The following is a 23,809-nucleotide window of genomic DNA, read 5'->3' on the forward strand; positions in this document are numbered from 1 at the left end:
TATTTTTTTTAGTTGTTTGACCTTTGAAGATACAGCATATCCTATTTCTAATTATAAGCCCCAGTGATAGGATTTACACATTATACACTTCTACTCTGCCTGCCCCCCAAGATCCCTGAGGAATATTCTCACATCAGTCAGTAGTTTCTATTCCATTTATAAACCAATTTCCAGTACATATACTTTCTTCTAAAGGGACCAAATCCAGGGGCCCCGGGGTGCCTCAATCGGCTAAGCATCCAACTTGGCTCAGGTCATGGTCTCGAGGTTAGTAAGTTCAAGACCCACACTGAGGTCTCTGCTGTCAGCACAGAACCTGCTTTGGATGCTCTGTGTCCCTCTCTCTCTGCCCCTCCCCTGCTTGCATGTGCTCCCAAGCTCGCGCTCTCTCTCTCTCTCTCTCTCTCTCTCTCAAAAATAAATAAAAATTGGGGCACCTGGATGGCTCAGTCATTTGAGCGTCCAACTTTGGCTCAGGTCATGATCTCATGGCTTGTGGGTTCAAAACCCAGGTCGGAGTCTAGCTCAGAACCTGGAGCTTGCCTCAGATTTTGTGTCTCCCTCTCTCTCTGCCCCTCCCCACCTCCACTCTCTCAAAAATAAATAAGCATTAAAACAAAATAAATAAGTAAATAAACATTAAACAAAATAAAAATAAAGGGACCAAATCTCCTTTCCTAGAACACATTTCAGAACACAAGTAGACAAGCCATAACAAAACTTTATGAACAATAGTGATTTGTGTACTTATAGAACTCTTTAGAGTCTACAGTGTGCATGTTCATCCTTTATACATTTTTTCATTTAATGCTCTCAACAACCCAGTGTGGTAGGTTTCATCACCCAATTTACAGATAGAGAATTTGAGGCTAAGAGAGATTGTGTCATTTGCTTCAGATCATAAGGTAGAGGTAGATCTCAAAACGGCAGATGTTTTCATTCCAACTCCACATGCCAGAGTTCTCCCTCCTTCCCAACCTCTTCCTGCAATTTTTAGTGAATCTTATGTCCCAACTTACCTGTGACAACCAGGCATCTGGATGCCTCGAGACAGTCCCTAATTCATTTGCCCCTTCATAGAGCCACCACAGATCTGAGATCTGGTCCTCAGGATATTGATTTTTATCAATTCACTGATGGGAAAACACATTGGGGAGCGTAAGTCATACTGACTAAAGTGTTATGAAGTAATGAAGTGATAAAGCCAAATACTAATTTCTTAATTAACATATGAACATACTAGTACTAGCAATATAATAATATGCTAATACTAATTTCCTAATATGCTGAGAAATTAAATAGTTAATATACTGAGAAATTCTAAGAGAGCTAGAATGTTAAGTGGGAAGTCGTTATGAATATGTTAGGAGAGTAGACTTGATTTTAACCAACACAGGATACTTAGAAATACTCTCTCCCTGGACAGAATTGATAGACTCAGACATATTTTCATCCATTGACTGTTCTTTTTCCAGATTGCAGACTCCTCTCTCTTTTTAGTTATGACATTATATTGGATGGGTCACAATGAACTTCACAGATTACAGTTAATTACAGTTTTCATTCCCTGGAGGAAATTTAGAAAACACCACAAATGCATACCCAGCACATTTTGTAATCATCTCCAAGGGAGACTTTAAAAAGTTTTTTTTTTATTATGGCAACTCTCAAACATACATAAAGGTGGAGGGAATCCCTATATACCCATAACCCAGCTTCAACATTTATCAAGATCTTTTTGCTTTTTTTCATCTATCCTACCCTCTCCTCAGTACACACACAATCTTCCTCCAAAGAATTTTTTTTCTTTTTCTTTTTTTCTAAATGTTTATTTATTTTTGAGAGAGAGAGAGAGAGAGAGACAGAGCGTGAGTGGCGGAGAGGCAGAGAGAGAGGGAGACACAGAATCTGAAGCAGGCAGAGCCCAATTTGGGGCTCGGACTCACAAACTGTGAGACCATGACCTGAGCTGAAGAAGTCGGACACTTAACTGACTGAGCCACCCAGGAACCTCTCCTTTTTTCTTTTTTTAAAGTAATCTCTAAGCCCAACATGGCTCACACTCACAATGCAGAGGTCTACAGTTACTTGTTCTTTAAACAAATCTCAAAATCCTACCTCTAAATTGAGGTGCTGCACCCTGTTTAAAATTTATGAACTGAGTACAGATGTCCTAATTGTAAAGTGAGGTAATGCCCACCTTGCCCACCACACCAAGTCAACGTGAGGTCAAAATGGGATACTGGGTGTGAAAGGGTTGTAATTCTGGAAGTTGGCTGCATATCACATTCCCTGGGGAGAGATTTTTAAAACCAAATCCCTGGGCCCTACCCTAGATTTACCAATGAGGTGTTTGGGAGTTGGACCGAATCATCTGTGTATGCCCAAAGCACTCCTGGCTATTTAATTGTGGCTTGTTGGGAGACTAGAATTTGTAAGTTGCCACCGGAAAGTAGTTGGCTAGTTTGTGTTAGAGCTACTGTCCCCTTCTGTGCTCTAGGTCTGCTTGGAGAACTGGAGGTATGGGATGGGGGTGGGGGTGGGCGGGGTGGGAATGGGGAGTGGGTTGGGTTGAGGAAAGGAGCTGGGGCAGGGGTGGGACTGGGTTAGCTGTCATCGTAGGGCTGATGATGGACCTAATTCCAAATCCTTACCTGGATATCTGAGCAGGGAAGAGTGGTCTACCTGGCTTTGGGAGGGTTGATGTTAGGCCCTGCTTTGGGTCCTAGGTTTTGGGTGGGAGTGGATTTAAATAGAATGGGAAGGTTAAAAAGGAAGGGCAGGGGGGAGAGGAAAGAATGGGGCCAAGAGGCTGCCTTGGAGCCTCTGACATGGGGTGGAGGTAAGGGCATCAGGTTTCAAGGGGCTCCTAAGTGGAGGTATCTCTTTGGCTTTGAAGACAAGGAAGTGGAGGAATCATCATCCAGAACTGCTAGAATGTACAACTCACATTGTCTGTGAATGCCCCCACGCTGGAGGTATACAGCCCTAGATCATGGGAGATGATTCTGTGGAGAAAAAGAGAGCATTAAGCATCTAAAAGATGGTCAAGACCTGACCTGGCTACAAGAAGGTGCCTCTACATGTGTGTAACGTGGTGTTGGAGGGAGACATGGCTCCTTTTTCTGTTTCCCTGCACCTCCTCTCAACACCTTGACAGTATTGAATTTTATATGAACCCTGTACTTCTGGAAACCAGCTACAGTCAAAAAATCCCCTCACCCTTTTGTGTCCCTTCTCATCCCATTTTGAGTCCTGAGAAATGGCTAACTTCATCTTCAAAGGACTATCCTCTTCTAGAATATTCTGAGATAAGACCCACTTTTGCCTTCCTTTTTCAGTGACTCAGATAAAACCCTCTCTATCCTTCCTCATGATGATTCCCTTGTTTACCCGCCTCTATGAAACACCAGGCCCCTTTCCTTTTCTTTGATATGTTCCTTACTAATGAGCATTTTCCTTACTGCAACAGTTTGGAGAAAATCATCTGAATTATTATCCTGTGTATTTTGTCTTTGACACATTCTCCTTTATTTCCCGTTTCTTCATCACAGTGAATTTTACAATAAGATATGCTGAGATACTCTATCCAAAATCCAGTAGAGGGGCACCTGGGTGACTCAGTTGGTTAAGCGTCCAACTTCAGCTCAGGTCATGATCTTGTGTTCTGTGAGTTCGAGCCCTGTGTCGGGTCTCTGTGCTGACAGCTCGGAGCCTGGAGCCTGCTTCAGATTCTGTGTCTCCCTCACTTTCTGCCCTTCCCACACTTGCACTCTGTCTGTCTCTCTCAAAAATAAATAAACATTAAAAAAAATCCAGTAGATAGGTCACACAGCAATGTAAATGTATTTACTGCCTCTGAACTGTATACTTAAAAGTGGTTAAAATGGTAAATTTTATTTTATGTATATTTATTACAATAAAACAATTCCAACTGACAGAAATATAATGGAAATAATTTTATTCAAAACAATTGGAATTCCTACTACGTGCTGGGTGATGGGTTAGGGAATGGGGAAGCGGGTAGGGCCTATGATAGGAAATGAGTAAGATCTGCTTCCTGTGGTCCAGGAGCTCCCAGCCTTGCCAGGGAGACAAACACATAATTTGCTAATTGAGCCACATAATTCAGGGTGACACATTGTAATTGACGTGTGTACAGGCTGATTTGAGTCAAGTTGAAGGGCATTGAATGCTACATTAAGGCATTTGGATTTTATCCTATGATAATTGATATCCATGAATGGTTTTAAAGCTAGGGTATGACGCAAATAGATTCATTGCAATTCCTTATATCTTAATACCAAATATCTACTTTGTGTGGAGTCTATAAATGATCAGTGGTTGTAACAGTTTTTTGGGTTTTGTTTTTGTTTTTTTAGATTTTATTTTTAAGTAATCTCTACACCCAAGTGGGGCTCAAATTCACAACCCCACTATCAAGCATCACGTGTTCCACCGATGCAGCCAGGCAGTGCCCCGATGGTTGTGACAGTTTTAATTTTAAATATTAAATATCAAACAGGCTTACATTCATGTTTCTCTTATTAAATATATTTATGTTCAGGAAAGAGAGAATTAACTTTGGTTAAGTTTGTTGGGAAGACAGAGACAGAACTGGTGAGTGCTCTGTAAGAAATGTGCTTGGGGAACATTGAGAGCTCAGAGTGGGGCAACTGCCACTGCCTGAGGAAGTCAGGGAAAGCCTCTAGGAGGAAGTGGGCTGTGGAAAAGGAGAGTGAAGAGGGAAAGCTGGCAGATACAGATGAAGAAAGGAAGCTGTGGGTAATAAAGCCAGAGAAGGGTGGCAGAGGGCTTTGTTTGCCAAGTTGAGGGGCTTGAATCTTTTCCCCACAGGTGATGGGAACCAACAAGGGCTCCGTTAATAATAATGATGATGATGATATAGTGCTTACTACATGCCAGCCACTGCTCTAAGAGCTTTACCAGTATCAACTCATTTAACCCTGACATTCAGGAAATGACATGGCTAGATGGTTTACTTGGGGGACCATGTGGATGATGGTGACCAGAATAACAGTTGTGGTTTGGGAGACAGACAAAGCAGGGGATGAAAAGGATGTGATGGCTTTGTGAAATAATTAGCAATAAAATAATTATTTATTGGTTGGGTGATGGAAATGGTGAGGAAAAGGTGGGAAGCTGGATGACCCTCACTCTGTTTTTGTTTTTTTTTTTTTTAATGTTGATTTATTTTTGAGAGAGAGAGAGAGAGAGGCAGAGAGAGAGGGAGACAGAATCTGAAGCAGGTTCCAGGCTCTGAGCTGTCAGCACAGGGCCCAATGCAGGGCTTGAACTCATGGACTGCAAGATTATGACCTGAGCCGAAGTCGTATGCTTAACAGACTGAGCCACTCAGGCACCCTACTTTTTTTTTTTTTAATGTTTATTTTTGAGAGAGGGGCGGAGAGAATGAGTGGAGCAGGGGCAGAGAGAAAGGGAGAGAGAATCTGAAGCAGGATCCACACTGTCAGCACAGACCCAGATGTGGGGCTTGAACTCATGAACTGTGAGATCACGACCTGAGCTGAACTCACAAACCATGCCATCATGACCTGAGCCAAAATTAAGTCAGACGCTCAACCAACTGAGTCACCCAGGTGCCCCTGAACCTCACTCTTTTGGTTTCAGGTCCTGTGTGTCTTGCTGTGCCACCCTGGTAAAGGATTGATAACCCTGTTCCATTTCTTAAAAGACTCACTACAGTCCTTCAGTACTTCCTACTCCTCTATGAGTTATTTAGGAGTTGTTTAAGGGGCCTGGAGCCGACTTCAGATTCCATGTCTCCCTCTCTCTCTGCCCTCCCCTGCTCACACTCTGTCTCTCTTAAAAAATAATAATAAACATTAAACAAATTTTTTTAAAGAAGTGAGTTGTTTAATTTCCAAATATTTGAGGATTTCCCAGAAATCTTTCAGTTGTTATTTCTAGCTTAATTCCATCATGATAGAACATCCTTGGTGTGCTTTCATTTCTTCTAAATTTGTGGAGGTGTTTGTTTTGTTTTGCCCAGGCTATCTTGGTAAATGTTTCTTTTGCACTTGAAGAGAATGTGTCTTTTGCTGTTGTTGAGTGGAGTTTCTATAAATGTCATCAGGTCAAGTTCTTTGTTGTGTTCAAAGTCTTTTATAAATTTGATAGTTTTCCTAATAATTGCCCAGTTACAGTAATTGTGGATTTGTCTATTTCTCCTTTCAGTTTTACATCCTGACGGATAACTCCGCATAGACACGAAGGTACTATGGCAGAGAGGATAGAACGTCTGTGTGAAACTGGGAGAAACATTTTATCTCTTTAAATTTACTCTAGAATGCTGAGACAAAATGGCAATCACTGCGTATCCCAGCAGGCCTAGTGGACCGCAGGACAGACGCCAATAAGGGAATCCAGGCATTAGGCCACTCCCCCTCCCTAGGTTGGCAAGGCAACTGATCTCGAAGCCAGCCAATCGGTGAGATGCTCACCTGCGGGGGCGGGGGCTCGACGAGAGCCAATGGGAGGCGGGGCAGATGGTTCTCTGGGCTAATGGCTTGGGCAACGGGGCGGGCTTTTAATGAAGGGACGGCAGTGGGAAAGATGGCGGCGACTCTGGGACCCTCTGGGTGGTGGCAACGGTGGCGGCGGCGTTTGTCGGCTTGGAATGGGTCCAGGATGTTGCTCCTTCTCCTTTTGTTGGGGTCTGGGCAGGGGCCACGGCAAGTCGGGGCGGGTCAAACCTTCGAGTACTTGAAACGGGAACACTCGCTGTCGAAGCCCTACCAGGGTGAGGCACCCCGGGCGAGGTGGTCGTGCACGGGGAGGGCTTCCGGACTTGAGCTCATCGGTAGAGACCAGGGTGGTGAAAGGCTTCGTGGCCCTAAGGAAACTGCCGGCGGTGGGTGGGGGCCCACGGGGACTTCGCCGCGTTTGGGAACCACGGGTCGCAAGGGCAGGGGTCAGCTCCCCTCCTCCCCCGACCCTGTTTTGGAAGTTTACAGCAGGTCAAAGCCGGGCTCGGATGCCACAAGCGCTAGGCCTGGACAAAGGGGAGTTCGTTAGGAGGAATGTGGGAAGGATGGAACTGCAAATGGTGGAAAGTGATTGAAGGCCACTAGCAAAGAGCAGGTCTCCGGATGGACTTGTAGATGTGCTAGAAATAAAGCAGGAGGCAGAACTAGGGTAGAACTTGGCTGGACTGAGAAAGAAGATAAAATTCTGTTGCCGGTTAAAACACCTGTTCTCCAGTCCAGGAGCCCTGTTGATCAAAGAGGCTGGTTAGCTTTGCTCTGTTTGGGGCTCATAGACTTTTAGGCACAGCTCATCAACCAAAAGATTTATATTAGTTAAGTTACAAAGAAGACCAAATCAGTGCAGAAACACAAGTCTGTTTCCCCACTGGAGTGTGGGACAGCAGACAAAAACTCAAAGTGCAAGTGTGTACACGGCTGCTAAGTGATCATTTATTAACTCATCAGATGCTTCAGGTGCCTCATCTGTGCTGTCTCACTGACACAAAAATTATCACTTTCATGAGGTGTATAGCCTGAGGTCCTGGGAGCAGTACCTTCACACTTCAATTGTTTAAAGAAATAATGTGATTAAGTGCCAGAGGCCTGAGGGTCAAGCTCGTTTTGGTAGAACTGGGGAAATTTTTTTTTATGGTGCTAAAGTTTACTTAAGTATAAAATGGGGGGAATGGGTTTGAGCTGTGGTTTTTGCGGCATGGACAAAGTGATAGCTGTGATGTCTTCACCTGAGAAGGGCTTTGTGAAAAGGAAGCTGTCAAGGTGGTAAGGATTTGAGATTTATGAGTGACAGAGGTAGGAGATTGAGTGTCGGGAAAGGGAGCAAAAGATGATGACTCCAGCTTTAGGATGGTCCTTGGTGGTTTCTGAATGGGTTGGTGCTGAAGAGTATGAACTGATCTACTTCCTCCCTGTAGGTGTGGGCACAGGCAGTTCCTCACTGTGGAATCTGATGGGCAATGCCATGGTGATGACCCAATATATCCGCCTTACCCCAGATATGCAAAGTAAACAGGGTGCCCTGTGGAACCGGGTGGTAAGAATCTTTCTCCCTCCTGTGTCGCTGACCCACAAAGTCCTAAAAAGTTCACCAGTGGCATATTGACTTAATTTTACTGTCTATCCCCAGGGTTCTGTCTTCTGTGGATTTCAGGAATTTTTCAGAGAATATGATGACCTTCATAATGGTATCAGATATGTAGGGAAATGCTCTTGATTGCCCCAGTTATAGGAAATAATCCATTTTGATTCTGTTTTCTGAAGTATCTTTAATTCCCTATTGACCTGATAGTATTACTTCTTGGAGGTTAATAACTCACATTTAGTTACTTTGTAAAGTAGAAGACTGCTCTTTTAAATTTATCCTAAATTTCATCCCAGGATTCGCCCTTGCTATTTCACTTTGAAGAGTTTAATTTTAAATTTTATTTTCATGTGAAAGCCACTTTGAGCCCTTGGTCTTTTTTTTTTTTTTTTTTTTTTTTTTGTCCTTCTCTGGACCTTTTCTAGCTACATTGTCGTCCTTGAGGTATGGCGGCAAGAAGTGAATGCAGTATTCCTGGTGTGGCTGCACTGTGATTTTGTATAAGTGTAAGATGATGCTTTCTTTTTGCTTTCCAGGGCTCTTTCTAAGTCTTTTATAACCCCTTTACTCTTGGGAATGACCTTGGCATCCTTTAATACTTTCTCTTGGGTTCTCATAAGCTAAGAACTTACTTTTTCATGTTTTTTTTTTCCATTGATTATAGATAAGTGAACCTCAGAAAAAAGAACTATCTCTTTTCCCTGTTCATTTTATGTGGCAAAGAATTCTAACAGAGCAAAGGGTTAAGAGAAGTTTCTACACGAGCTGTTTGCACAAGCTGGCCTCTTAACCCAGATTGTAGTGTTGCTCTTGTTCTTGGACAGAGTGCAGGGTGGTGTGTTCTGGTAGAAGAAGCAAAAGGCTGGCAGTTGACAGCCTTGATTGGGTTTTAGATCTAGCTGTATCACAGATCCACTGTGAGCCCTTGGCTGTTACTTAATTCTGTTTTCAGTTTCTCCATCTGCCAAATGAGCTTCATAATACCTTCTACATGCCCACTAGGGTTATTGGGAGAATAAAATAAGACAATAGATATGAAAAAGCCTTAGAAAGTTAAAATGGTTACAGAAATGTGCCCTGTTACATTATGTATCTGTTACATGTAAGTTTCATTGACGAGGTCTCTGGGTTACTAAAGGCTTATGTCTAGAGCTTGATACTTTGCTGCTGTCTTGCTAGCTGCTTCTACATAACTCTTTTAGCAGCCGTTCTAGTTTAGGATCTAGTTATATTGCCCTTTTTCAGATTCTCTGATACTGTGGGTTGTTGTTGTTGTTGTTGTTGTTGTTGTTGTTATCATCTATCAGAATGAGCTTTGGGGTTGTTTCTGAGTTATTTGAATAGGATGTGTTTGTTTGAACAGTGGTCCTCAAATTTGGCTGTCCATTGGAGTTGATGCCTGTGGTCATGGGAATTTTTAAAAACTCCCTGGGTGAATCTAATGTATAGCCAAGTTTCAGAACCAGTGCTAGACATAGCCCTGAGCAAAAGTGTGTGGCACTGTGCTAGAGGAGACCGAGGATAAGTAGCAGACACCTCTTGGCTCAGTGTGAACTTCTCTGGCCCTGCCCTTGTCCCAGGGGGATAATACCCACTGGCTATGGGGGAGCTTCCTGCCACTGAATTTCACTCTTGTCTTGATATCTAAGTGCAAGAACAGAAAGAGGAGAACACAGAATGACAACACAGGGACTGGGATCATCAGGGTAGGGTAAGCTATTGGAGTTACAGGGTTCTTTGGTGATTCAGAAGTAACCTCACCCCTTTCATTTGACTGTGTATTCCTAATACTAACACTTTTGGAAGATTTCCCAGAAATTAAAAATGAATACTAAAAATGATCTAGCAGTATGTTGCTCAAGAGCCAGAACAATCTATTTGGAGAGACTCTGCCTGAACCCTGCTGGTCTATCTGCTCCTCCGTCCTTTCTTTCTTCATAGTGACCTTTAATTAGGAGCCTCTCTAAACCAGATACCTACTCTGCTTTCTCTTGAAAGTGTTCAACTATTTAGAGCACTTAACCATCCACTTACTTCCTTCTGCATTTTTGCAAGCTTTTGGTACACAATTCAAGAAAAAAACAAAATAAACCCCAAGAAACACAGGAGTCTGATTAGTACCCACCTCCATGTTTCCACCAAAAGCTGTCCCTGTGATGGGGATGGTGGTCTCCGTTGGTGCATTTATGCCTCTTGATCATGGGCATGATGTTTTGGGAGACTGTAACTTACTCCTTCTTGGGGAATTCTGGCTTGCCCCTCAGCTTGGCATAAGGACAAGTCTAGCTAATTAGGGTTGTTCACATATCTGCTAATTAGTCCTGAAAACCTTTGTATAATGGCTTAGCTTTTTTTATTTTCTGTAATGAATGAAGCTTTGACCTTTCTTGAAATCCAGGCTTTTTAGAATCTTTCTCAGAGGTGTGAGCTCAAGTTGCAAATGAGTGTCACTTCAGCCACCTGTACTCTATACGCTGAGATGCTTTGCTGTAGGATCACAGTAGTCTAACTTGGCAGTGTCCTGTCTTTTCCAACTTTGAGTACTATCCTGTTTCTATTAGGAGATACTGAGGATAATTGGGAGGTTTATTCATTTTCCATATTAAATATCATATACAGTTGAACAGCTCAACCTGTTTAATTTTAGCACTTAGCAAGTCATAGATTTCAGTTTCAACCCTTCACCTCATGTTACCTTCATTTGTGTTTTCCCAGTCTCTAGACTGCTGGCGAGGGCTTTGAGGGGTTTCACATTTCACACTCTTCATTGATTCCAGTGTCTTTTTCTCCTCAGCCATGTTTCCTGAGAGACTGGGAGTTGCAGGTGCACTTCAGAATCCATGGACAAGGGAAGAAGAATCTGCATGGGGATGGCTTGGCAATCTGGTACACAAAGGATCGGATGCAGCCAGGTATTGGGACCCTGGGTTGCTCTTGTGTGGGGTGCGACAGGCCTGCTTTCTCACATGCCCTCTTTTGGAGAAGGGTATGTGCCCACAGTGCCAGCAGTTTGCCACTCCCTTGATGTCTGTGGATAAAGACTGGCCTATCTAGTCTCTAGAATGGGGTCTGACTCCTAGTAAAGCAGTTGAACTTGACTCATCCTGGGACAATTTCTTGCTTATTAGTTCCTTCTGGTTTCCCTTTGAGGCCACGTGGCCTGTTGGCCGGGTGAAAGTGCTGGCTTTCCAGAGCACTGCCGATTGGGTGAGCTGATTTCTTTCGAGCATGTGCATTGTATGATCTTAGAACTCCTTGAGTCAGGAGTTGTGTGGGAGCCATTGCTCCAAGGACATGGCAAACTCAACCTGATTTGACCTGATCTCTTTTGCAACAAGAAGTGGAGTTTGGGAATTCAGCTCTCTCTCTCAGGGGCATAGTTGTCACCAAGCGTTCGTGAAGCAGAATTCTTTAGGGGCGCCTTAGCAACCAGTTTGGACCAGGGAGCAGCTGTGGTGCTAAACAACGTTGCAGTGGCCTTCTCTCTTCCCCTGCCTTCAATACCAAACAGCTACAGATTTTGTTGGGTGCTTGTTACAGGCCATGCACTTTTGCTGGGTGCTTTCACATATGTTTTCTCTTCTTAAAAAGAGGCCTGGGAGTCAGTCATTTGAATTTTACTTTTTCCTCCATCATAGTGATATATTATTCCTTTATCAACTCTTGGCTTTATTTCATTGTTCATCATCTCTTCTCTCTCTCTAGGGCCTGTGTTTGGAAACATGGACAAATTTGTGGGGCTGGGAGTATTTGTAGACACGTACCCCAATGAGGAGAAGCAGCAAGAGGTAAATGGCAAGTGTCAGAGCTTAGGTCAGCTGCACTGACATCACAGTCCTTTGCCTCAGGGATGTCCGTGATGGAACAGGGGATAGAACATGAGGGGTTTGGTTCTGTTTCCTTCATCTATTGAATTTGAAAAGTTAATATCCTTGTCAGCATTTTCTAGAAAGAATTGTTTATGGTACACAGACCTTTGGGAATGACTGTCGTGATTGGGGGCTTTTTCTTTAGTGTTAACATTGTTCTCTTGTGCACGTTAGGTAGCTGCTGGAATTGAGCCTGCTTGGCTGGTTGGTGATTTGGCTACTAGGCCGGCACCAGAGCCAGCTGAATTTATATAACCCAGCTCCCCTGACTTGATAGATCACCACTTTACTCTCTTCTGCAGCTTGCTCATTCTTTCGAGCATCCTTTTCTTCTTCCTGTTTTTAGGCCTGAACAGCAATTCTGCTCTCCTGTAGGAAAGGTGGTAAAAGGAAATTGATGGAGTCCTAGCATTTCATTGCAATCCAGTATCTGGCTTTTGGCAAAAGCTTCTTGCTTTTTGTTGGTTGACCCTAGGGTTCTTTACTACTTTCTCAGACTGCCAGTAGGTTTGTACTGTCTTTGCCTGATGGCCCTGCCATCAGATGGTAGGAAAATGATGGTGACAGGTTGCTGGTGGGTATCCTATAGCTAAATAATAGCAAGAAAGGCAGGATTAGGGATGCAGACAGCACTCACTTTATTTTTTCCCTAAAAGCTTTATATGAAAAATATCAAACTTATTTAAAAAATTGGAAGAATACATCATCGTATATGCAATACCCAGATTCAACGATTTTTGACATTGCCCATGGAGTTCCCCTGAGGGAGGTGGAACGTGAGACCTGAGTTAGGAGAGTAACCTTTTGTTGTGAGACACTTACAGAGTAACTTCTTCATGTTGCCTCTAGGCTCCTCCTCAAGCCGCCATACATCAGGCACTTTCTAGGTGGGGGAAGTTAGTGAGCAAGATCAGCATTGGTCCCTGCACTCAGTAGCACTGATGTGTGAGAATGCCGATGGGGAACTATGGGGCACCGTAGGAGACCCAGAGGTGCATCTAACTTGGAGTGGGACAGTGTGGTAGTAGTGGTGGTGGAAAAGATTTCCTCCACGAAGTGACATTTACATTGAAGTCTGCAGAAGTAGGAACCAGTATTCCATGCAGAGGGAAAAGTGTGTTTAAAGGTGTAAAGTGTTTAAAGGTGTAAAGAGTGAGAGAAGGGACAGAGAATGAGGGGAAAAAAGGGATCAGAGAAAGAGGAGGCTAGAAAGAAAAACAAGGCCAGCAGTATTGCCATGTTGTACAACTTCAGGGGCCACCGTTCCCATTGCGTTCTTTAGTGTTAACACCGTTCCCTGTTGGGCAAGTTGACCGGCCACTGAGATTGAGCAGTGTCCCCTTGGGTGGTTAGTGGTTTGGCTGTTCAGACCAGCACCAGAGCCATCCAAATGTATGTGACTCATTCTCACCACGCACATTGTTGGGCCACATTCTGAAGAGAGGTGTTCCTGTTAAGGAGACTGGATTTTATTCTAAGGGGGTAAGTGTGTTAAAGGATTTAAATGAGGAGAATGTCATGACTAGGTTTGTAGTCATGCTGAGGAAATAGTAGTCGTTAGAAGTGCATCTGAGTAAGAGGTATGGGCTTCAGGGCTTGACTGGAGTTTTAAACCTGGCTCTCTGCTTCTCCCAGAAGTAAATTGTTCAGATTCTTTTAGCTTCCATTTCACCATCAGATAATAGTAATTCTCATTTGAGAGGGCAGATCTGATGGGCTTATTTCATAAGAAGAGTAGATGTTAATCAGTAAAATTAGTTTCAGTTGATAAAAAATCAGCACTTTTTTTCTAGCTAGCTGTTATGGTTCTCACTCCCAGCTGCACATTTGAAATTGCCTAGAGTGAATGTATTTTTTAATTTTATTTATTTTTTAATGTTATTTTGAGAGAGAGAGTGAGCAGGGGAGAGGCAGAGAGAGAGAGAGAGAGGGGACAGAGGATCTGAAGCGGGCTCTGTGTTGACAGCAGAGAGCCTGATGTAGGGCTTGAACTCATGAACTGTGAGATCATGACCTAATCCAAAGTCAGATGCTTAACCGACTGAGTCACCTAGGCGCTCCTGCCTGGAGTGCATTTAAAATTACCGATTTCCAGGGTTGCCTGGGTGGCTCACTTGGTTGAGCGTCCAAATTTGGCTCAGGTCATGATCTTCCGGTTTATGAGTTCGAGCTCTGCGTCAGGCTCTGTGCTGAGAGCTCAGAGCCTGGAGTCTGCTTTAGATTGTGTCTCCCTCTCTTTCTGCCCTTCCCCTGCTCACATTGTGTCTGTCTGTCTGTCTGTCTGTCTGTCTGTTTCTCTCTCTCAAAAATAAATAAAAACATTAGGGATGCCTGGGCGGCTCAGTCAGTTAAACATCTGGCTTCGGCCCAGGTCATGATCTCATGAGTCATGAGTTCGAGCTCTCCATCGGGCTTTCTCCTGTCAGCACAGAGCCCCCTTGGGATCCTCTGTCCCCCCCACCCCCCTCTGCCACTTCCCGCTCATGCTCTTAAAAATAATAAATTTTTTTTTAATAAAAATGTTAAAAATCTAAAAAAATAAAAGTACTGATGCCCAGGCCCCAGCCTCGGAGAGTATAATTCTGTTTGTCTTAGGTGCCGTGTAGGCAACCTGACTTTTACAAGGCTTTCCAGGTGAGTCACATGTGTAGCCAGCATTGGGAACTCTTGGATCAACATCAGGTCCTTGTTTCCATATTAGTTGTTTACTTGTTAATCAAATTTGTTTATTAAAATGAAATTTAAGAAAACTAATAAAAGTGGTTTCTGTTTATTAGGTGGCTATTGTGTGCCAGGTACTTACAAATAATGCCTTCATCCTGATCCAAACTCCTTAGGGTTAGTATTATTTTTCCCCATTTACCAGTGGGTACAGAAGCTTAGAGACGTGTCTTGTTCAAGGTAACAGCCAATGTAAGGTGGAGTCAGATTTTGAACATAGGTCCGCTGGATTCCAGAGGCTATGCTTTTAATTATGATGCTCTACCTTCTCCCTTCCTTCCATTGTTTCTTCTGTAAGTTGATTTCCTTGAGAATGGAGACATTTATTATTCTCATGTCATCTCCTATGTAATTTCAATTCTTAGAGCTTATATTCTAATGTACAGAGTATAGAAATTGTACTCCTGGAACTATTTTATAGAGTAAAATCAAGTGTGTGTTTTGTTGGCAGCATGATTTACTTTGATATCATACATAAAGGTGCCAGGCATTGTTTCAAACACTTGTACATGTATTATTTGTATATTATATTGTATATATTGTGTGTATATTATGTATAGTATATGTTTGGTATATTATATACGTATAACAACTCTTTGGGGTAGATATTGTTATCTCTACATTATGGGCAAGAAACTGAAGTGCAGAAAGGTTGAAAAATTTGTCAGTGATACACAGATAGAGGGTGTGATTCCAGACTGCAGTCTCATTATTTTGCCTTAGTATTTTTGAGTACATAAGAAGAGGGTGACAGATACGGCACCTTTTGAAAACTTGCACATGTTACATAGAATATGTGCTGGACTAGGATGACAAGTTGCTAGCAGGAGGGGGTGTGGAGCAATTCATCAAATCACTCAAGGTAGTGGTAAAATGTTTCTATGGTTTCGTGTTTCTTTGTCACCAGAGCATATGACCTTGTTGTTCACCTTACCTGCTACCACATTTGTTCATGAGGAAATGCTGGGAAAAATATTAGCAACCAGTAATGCATCTAAGAAGAAGGTGAGGGAGTTCAGTGTAGGCTTGGCTCTCTGAAATCAGGACAGATTGTTAAAAGTCACATAACCTCAGTTTCCTTGTCAGCAATATAAGAATTGTAATTTAGGTGAGTGAGTCAAGAGTTTCACTATTTGGGAGTACAAGGTACTACCTGTGCCATAGTGAGGTTGCCAGATCATAAGTGATTGTTAAAATAATAGTTGAAGAAATAGGAAATCTGGGGCGTCTGGGTGGCTCAGGCAGGTAAGCGTCTGACTCTCAATTTCGGTTCAGGTCATGATCTCACTGTTTGTGAGATGGAGGCCTGCGTCGGGCTCTGCGCTGACAGAGTGGAGCCTGCTTGTGATTTTCTCCCTTTCTCTCTCGCTTTCTCTCACTCCCCTATTTGTGCTCTCTCTCTCAAAATAAGTAAATAAACATAAAAAAAAAAAAAGAAATGGGAAATTTGGATAGATCCATAATGGGTCAAGAGATTGAATTAGTAATAAAAAATGACTCACAAAGAAAAGCCTAGGTTCAGATAGTTTCACTGGTTCATTCTGTCAAACATAGAAAGTAGAGTTAATACCAATTCTTCCCAAGAATTCTTACAAAATATAAGAGAGGACACTAACCAGCTCATTCTTTGAGGCCGGTATTATCCTGATGCCAACACCAAATAAAGACATCACAAGAAAAGAAAACTACTGACCAATATCTCTTATGAATATAGATGTAGAAATCATCAACAAGATACTAACAAACCAAATCCAGCAACATAAAAAAGATTATATTCCATGACCATAATATTCATCCTAGGAATTCAAGTTTGCTTTAAAATCTGAAAATTAAGGCACGTCTGGCTAGCTCGGTTGTAAGAGCATGTGACTCTTGATCTCAGGGTCCTGAGTTAGAGCCCCATGTTGGGTGTAGAGATTACTTAAATAAGTAAGTAAAAACTTAAAAAATCTGAAAATTAATATGATAGACCATATTGATAGAATAAAGGACAGGGGCACCTGGCTGGCTCAGTCAGTAGAGGGTGCAACTCTTGATTTCAGGGTCAAGCGTTGAAGCCTCATGTTGGTCATGGAGCCTACTTAAAAAAAAAAATGAATGAAGGATAAAAACTATATGATCATATCAATACATGTAAGAAAAGTATTTGACAAAATTTAATATATCTTTATTGTATTTATTTATTTTTAAGGTTTTATTTTTAAGTAATCTCTACACCCAAAGTAGGACTCAAACTCACAAACCTGAGATTAAGAGTTGCCCACTCTACTGACTGAGCCAGCGGGGCACCCCTAATATCTCTATGATAACAAAAACTAAACAAATTAGGAATAGAAGGGAACTTCTTCAATTTGATAAAGGGTAACTATGAAAAACCCTCATCTAATATACATAACTGTGAAAGACTATGCTTTCATTCTAACATCAGGAATAAAGGATATCCCTTCTTGTTACTTCTATTCAACATTGTACTGGAGGTTCTAATCTGCCAGTTGGGTAAGAAAATAAAGTAAAAAACATCCAGATTGCAAAGAAAGAAGTAAAAGTATTCCTATATGTAGACAACATGATCTTGTATATAGAATATATTAAAGAATCCCCAAGAAAACTACTAGAACTAATAAATGAATTCAGCAGGTTGTAGGATACAAGATCAACATATAAAAATCAATTTTACTGCTGGCATTGAATAGTCAGAAAATGAAAGTAAGAAAACAATTCCATTTATACTAGCATGAAGAGTAAAATACTTAGAAATAAATTTAACAAATAAAAGTATACTCCGAAACTATACAATATTGTTGAAAGAAATTGAAGACCTAAGTAAGTGGAAAGACATCTTATGTCATGGATCAGAAAACTTAGTACAGTTGACCCTTAAACAGTATGGGGGTTAGGGGCAGTGACCCCCGATGGAGTCAACAATCCACATGTAACATTTGACTCCCCCAAAACTTAACTACTAATTGCCTTTTGCTTACCAGAAGCCTTACTGATAATAGAAAGTGTTGATTAACACTTTCTGTCTGTTATATGTATTGTATGTTGTATTCTTAAAGTAAGCTAGAGAAAAGAAAATGTTACTAGGAAAATCATAAAGAAGAAGAAATATGTTTACAGTACTGTATTTATATTTTAAAAATCCACATAGAAGTGGACCTGTGCAGTTAAATCCCATGTTGTTGAAGTGCCACTGGATCTTTTTTTTAATTTTATTTTTTATTTTTTTAAGTTTACATCCAAATTAGCATATAGTGCAACAATGATTTCAGGAGTGGATTCCTTAGTGCCCCTTACCCATTTATCCCATCCCCCTCCCACAATCCCCCCAGTAACCCTCAGTTTGTCCTCCATATTTATGAGTCTCTTCTGGTTTGTCCCCCTCCCTGTTTTTATATTATTTTTGTTTCCGTTCCTTATGTTCATCTGTTTTGTCTCTTAAAGTCCTCATATGAGTGAAGTCATATGATATTTGTCTTTCTCTGACTGACTAATTTCACTTAGCATAATACCCTCCAGTTCCATCCACGTAGTTGCAAATGGCCAGATTTCATTCTTTTTGATTGCTGAGTAATACTCCGTTGTCTTTATATACCACATCTTCTTTATCCATTCACCCGTCGATGGACATTTGAGCTCTTTCCATACTTTGGCTATTGTTGATAGTGCTGTAAACATGGAGGTGCATGTGTCCCTTTGAAACAGCACACGTGTATCCCTTGGATAAATGCCTAGTAGTGCAATTGCTGGGTCATAGGGTAGTTCTATTTTTAATTTTTTGAGGAACCTCCATACTGTTTTCCAGAGTGGCTGCACCAGCTTGCATTCCCATGAAGTGTCCACTAGATTGTTAAGATGATGACACTCCCTACATTGGTCTCCAGATTTGACACTTGTCCTAGCTATCAAAAACCTAGCTGGCTTCATTACAGAAATTGACAAGGTGATCCTGAAATCAATATGGAGATTCAAGAGAACCAGAATAGCTAAAATAATGCTGATTAAGAAGAGCGAAGTTGGTAGGGCGCCTGGGTGGCTCAGTTAGTTAAGCGTCCAACTCTTGGTTTCGGCTCAGGTCATGATCTCACAGTTAGTGGGTTTGAGCCCCATACCAGGCTCTGTGCTGTTAGCACAGAGCCTGCTTGGGATCTCTTTCTCTCTCTCTCTCTCTCTCTCTCTCTCTCTCTCTCTCTCTCTCTGCCCCACTCCAGCTTGCTATCTCTCTTTCAAAAAATAAACTAAAAAAACATTAACAAATTTTTTTTAACTTAAATGAGGTTGGAAGACTTACACTTCTTCATTTCAGAACTTCTCACAAAGCTGTGGTAATAAAGAGTGTGGTACCGGCATCAGGATAGACCTATAAATCAATGGAATAAAATTGAAAACCTAGAAATAAGCCCTCATGTTTGTGATCAGTTGATTTTTTTTTTTTAATGTTTATTTTTAGAGACAGAATGCGAGTAGGGGAGGGGCAAAGAGGGGACAGAAGATCCAAAGTGGGCTCTGTGCTGACAGCAGCAAGCCCGATGTGGGGCTCAAATTCACAAACCCTGAGATCGTGATCTAAGCCAAAGTTAGATGCTCAGCCAACTGAGCCACACAGGCGCCCCTATAATCAGTTGATTTTTGATTAAGCTATCACGACAATTCAATGGGGAAAGAACTACCTTGAACAAATGGTGCTAACTCAACTGGATATCCACATGCAAAATAATGAAATTGTCCTGTATCTTACACCATACACAAAATGTAATTCAAAATGAACTGAAAAACTGAATGTAAAAACTGAAACTATAAAACTCTCAGAAGAAAACATAGGGTTAATTCTTCATGACCTTAGATCAGGCAGTGGTTTTGTAGGTCTGACACCGAAAACAAAAGTCACAAAAAAAATAGATGAGTTGGACTTCATTAAAATTAAAAACTCGTATTGTGGAAGATACTATCAAGAAAGTGAAAAGACAACCCACATAGTGGGAGAAAATAAATGAAAATCCTATATCTGGTAAGGGACTTGTTCTTTATATATTCTAGATATAGTTCAATAGTAAAAAAAAACAAAAAAACAAAACCTAATTAAAAAATGGCTGGGGTGCCTGGCTGGCTCAGTTGGTGAACCACGTGGCTCTTGATCTGGGGGTTGTGAATTTGAGCCCCATATTGGGTGTAGAGATTACTCAAAAATAAAATCTTTTGTTTTTAATGCTTTTATTTTATTTGAGAGAGAGACAGACAGAGTGTGAGCTGGGAGGAGCAGGGAGAAGAGGAAGACACCAAATCTGAAGCAGGCTCCAGGCTCTGAGCTGTCAGCGTAGAGCCCAATGCAGAGCTTGAACCCACGAACCGTGAGATCATGACCTGAGCTGAAGTCAGACTCAACTGACTGAGCCACCCAGATGCCCCTGAGAATAAAATCTTAAAAAAAAAAAAAGGCCAAAGGACCCGAATAGGTATTTCCCCACAGAAGATATACAGAAGGTTGATAAACATATGAAAAAATGCTCAACATCATTAGCCACTAGGAACATACAAATCAAAACCAAATGAGATGCTACTTAACACCCACCCATGGCTATTTAGTCATAGCTAAAATAAAGACAGAGGATAACAAGTGCTGGCAAGGATGTGGAATAATTGGAACTCTCATACATTGCTGGTGGGAATGTAAATGGGGCAGTTGTTTTGGAGAACAGTTGGGCAGTTCTTCAAATGTCTAAATATAGAGTTTATATCATCCAGCAATTCCATTCCTAGGTGTATATACCCAAGAGAAATTGAAATCATGTCTGCACAAAAAATTATATGAATGTTCATAGCAACATTGTTCATAATGGCCAAAAACAGTTACAACTCAATGTTTTATTAACTGATGAGTAAACAATATATATTCATACAATGGAATATCATTGAGCATTAAAAAAGAAATGAACCATTGATAGGTTCTCTAATGTGAATGACACTTGAATACATTATGCTAAGTGAAAGAAGCCAGTCACAAAAGACCACATATTGTATGATCCCATATATATGAAATGTTTAGAATAGGCAAATCTATAAAGATAGAAAGTAGATGAATGGTTGCCTGGCGGTAGGGGTGGGGAGTGACTGCTGGTGGACATGGGGTTTCTTTTTGGGGTGATGAAAATGTCCTAAAATTGATTGTGGTAATCATAACCTTAATTCTGTGAATGTACTAAAAGCCATTGAATTATAGTCTTTAGGTGAATTATGTGGTATATGAATTATATCCTAGTATCGCTATTTTTAAAAAACATTGATTGAAACATGACCTGATCTTTTCTTGGCACTATGAAGTCATCAGCTGATGGTCATCAGTTTCTCATGAGAACCCAGATATTGGTGAAAAGTTGCAGGGAACTCAGTAGCAGTCTTGGAGCAGGAATGTCTTCCTTCAGTTGAAATTAGAGTATGATGACAAGAGGCTATCCTTGAATGAGAGCACAGAAGTGCAGTCCTTTGAGCCTTGGCCCTTATTCTTACTGGTGAGATTTGTATTTGGGTCTTACCCCAGGAGGCAGAAACAGCAGGTTAGAGAGTAGGAAGAAAAGCTCACTGCTCTTCCAAGATCACGCCAGCTTAGAAGTCTAGTTTGTCTAGTCTACGAGGTGTTTCTCACATTTTCTTTTTTTTTTTTTTAATTTTTTTTCAACGTTTTTTATTTATTTTTGGGACAGAGAGAGACAGAGCATGAACGGGGGAGGGGCAGAGAGAGGGAGACACAGAATCGGAAACAGGCTCCAGGCTCCGAGCCATCAGCCCAGAGCCTGACGCGGGGCTCGAACTCACGGACCGCGAGATCGTGACCTGGCTGAAGTCGGACGCTTAACCGACTGCGCCACCCAGGCGCCCCATCTCACATTTTCTTAATGTGATGACTGTTTTTTCTCTTTTGAAACTGGAAGAAAATTGATAATACAATGCCATCCATTTAAAAAACACATTCTTTCAAGTGATGAAGATACTGATCCCTCTTGGTCTGTCTGTTGTCAGAAAGAATCTTTGAATCAGTAAGGGAACTCCACAGCACCTTAAATTCTCTTGTTATCCTTCAGCTTGGATGTGACTTGGGTTTTTTTTCAGTCCTAGGTGAGGCAGTGTTTTCAAAGAGAGACTCCTTTGGAAACGGGGTCCAGGGAATTTTGGCAAGTTCCCTAGATGTGATTAAGCATCAAGGCTGAGCTACACTGAGCGCTAGTTTTCAAGGGAAGTAGAAATGTATGGCTTTCTACATACAATTTTGAATGAAGAATTGAATGGAGGTGAGGAGAAGAGAATGTTTCTTTTTTGAGACAGTGAAAGAGGGAAAGAGGAAGAAGAAAGCAAGAACCAGTGCTCCAGAGGACACTTAGCTCTGGGTTAGTTCTTCACCTTTCTTTGGGTTTTGACAATATGATGCAAGTGGTAGGCCCATAGCAAGGTGCAGGAGATGTAGGATTTTGCCTATGTTTTTAGGAGTTTTATGGACTCTCCAAAGTAGAACTGTAGACAAGATCTAGAAAATTGATACCTCTTCTCATTAACAAGAAATAGTCACATACTATCAGAATGATGGGTAGCAGTGAAATTAAGGCATACACATTAGACGATATTCTAAATCTTGGCACTTGTAATGTGGGTAGGTGGGTTATAACTCAAGTGTTTTGGGTTTCGGGCATACCTCAAGTTTAAAGTTTCCTGATTTTAGGGCACCTGGGTGGCTCAGTCGGTTAAGGTCTGGCTCCTGATTTTGGCTCAGGTCATGATCTTACTGTTCGTGAGTTTAAGCCCAACATTGGGCTCTGTGCTGACAGTACAGAGCTTGCTTGGGATTCTCTACCTCCCTCTCTGTCTGCTCCTCCCCTGCTCACTGTCTCTCTCTCAAAATAACCAAACATTAAAAAAAAAAGAGTTTCCCAATTCTAGAGTGCTCTATCGAAGTCCTCAAGTTATGTTATTTGGGTTTATTCTAGTGGGGTCACAACTAAGATACATGGGATTAAAATGATTCCATGAGTTTAAGAGATAAGGATAATGTTCCAGGAATGTGAAGTTCTTCCAGGCAGGCAGCGGCTTGGAGGTGTCATGTTTCTGTGTCCTCCATTTAAGAAGCTTTGAGACTTGGGGATATAGTCAGTAATATAGGTTAGTAATAGTTTGGGGGCAGTAGGGTAGGGACCTTCTCATGCTGCCCAGTAATGTGAGAATTTCACTGGTCTTGTTACCCACTGAATAGGGTGGTATTGCTGAGCTAACCAGTCACCTCTTCATCCATATCCCTGTGTAAAAAGTGAAGTAGATGAAGGACCTGAAGGACAGGTGACTTACAGCATTTTGAAAGTCTGAAAAGTGTTTATCTGTGGAAGCGGCAGTGTGTTCCACTAGTGACCGAGGCGAGGATCCAATAGGGATGTGGAAGGAGATGCTGTAGAAGAGGCATTTGTTTTTTTAATTCTTATTTTTATATAAAAGCTGATTTTTAAAAAATCAGAAAAGGCTAAAACAAAAAGCATGCAAACATCTTTGTAAAAACAAAAACATTACATTATATTGAGCAGAGTGTGTGTCAGTGGGTTTTAATATAATGTGTTTTTATTTTTTTAAGTTTATTAATTTTTGAGAGAGAAGGAAAGAGAGAGCAGGGGAGGGGAAGAGAGAGAGAGGGAGAGAGAATCTCAGGCAGGCTCCACACTGTAGCGTGTAGAGCTGGATGTAGGGCTCAAACCCACAAACCCCAAGATCATGACCTGAGCTGATATCAAGAGTCGGATGCTTAACCAACTGAGCCACCCAGGTGCCCCAACATGGTTTTTTTTTTTTTCCTATATTTTTTTTAATGTTTATTTACTTTAGAAACAGAGACAGAGCACAAGTGGGGGAGGGGGAGGGAGAGCCAGAGACAGAATCTGAAGCAGGATCCAGGCTCTGAGCTGTCGGTGCAGAGCCTGATGCAGGGCTTGAACTCACGGACCATGAGATCATGACCTGAGCTGAAGTTGGATGTTTAACCGACTGAGCCATCCAGGTACCCCTAGATTCAGATTAATCTTTAAAAATTTTTTATTTTGATAGAGTTTCAGACTTAGAGATAAGTTACAAGAACACAACAA

At 41.6% G+C, this 23,809-nt stretch overlaps 1 protein-coding gene across 12 annotated transcripts in view; it reads left to right on the plus strand.

Moving 5' to 3' along the window:
• The window catches only part of LMAN2L (lectin, mannose binding 2 like), an 82,666-nt gene that overhangs the window by 9,602 nt on the left and 49,255 nt on the right, over positions 1-23,809 (plus strand). For 2 of the 12 annotated variants that reach the window (XM_019827109.3, XM_019827112.3), the window contains exons 1-3: positions 6,454-6,472; positions 7,943-8,061; positions 10,904-11,021. In XM_019827109.3, the coding sequence (XP_019682668.1) occupies positions 10,950-11,021 (72 nt within the window). In that variant the 5' untranslated portion in view covers positions 6,454-6,472; positions 7,943-8,061; positions 10,904-10,949. Of the gene's footprint in view, positions 1-6,453; positions 6,473-6,555; positions 6,785-7,942; positions 8,062-8,595; positions 8,616-10,903; positions 11,022-11,814; positions 11,898-23,809 lie in introns of those variants that run through there. The other 10 variants (XM_023251638.2, XM_045054141.1, XM_023251637.2 and 7 more) reach the window with 8 other exon arrangements.

Source organism: Felis catus, chromosome A3 (genome assembly GCF_018350175.1).
Source record: "Felis catus isolate Fca126 chromosome A3, F.catus_Fca126_mat1.0, whole genome shotgun sequence".
Classification (NCBI taxonomy): domain Eukaryota; kingdom Metazoa; phylum Chordata; class Mammalia; order Carnivora; family Felidae; genus Felis; species Felis catus.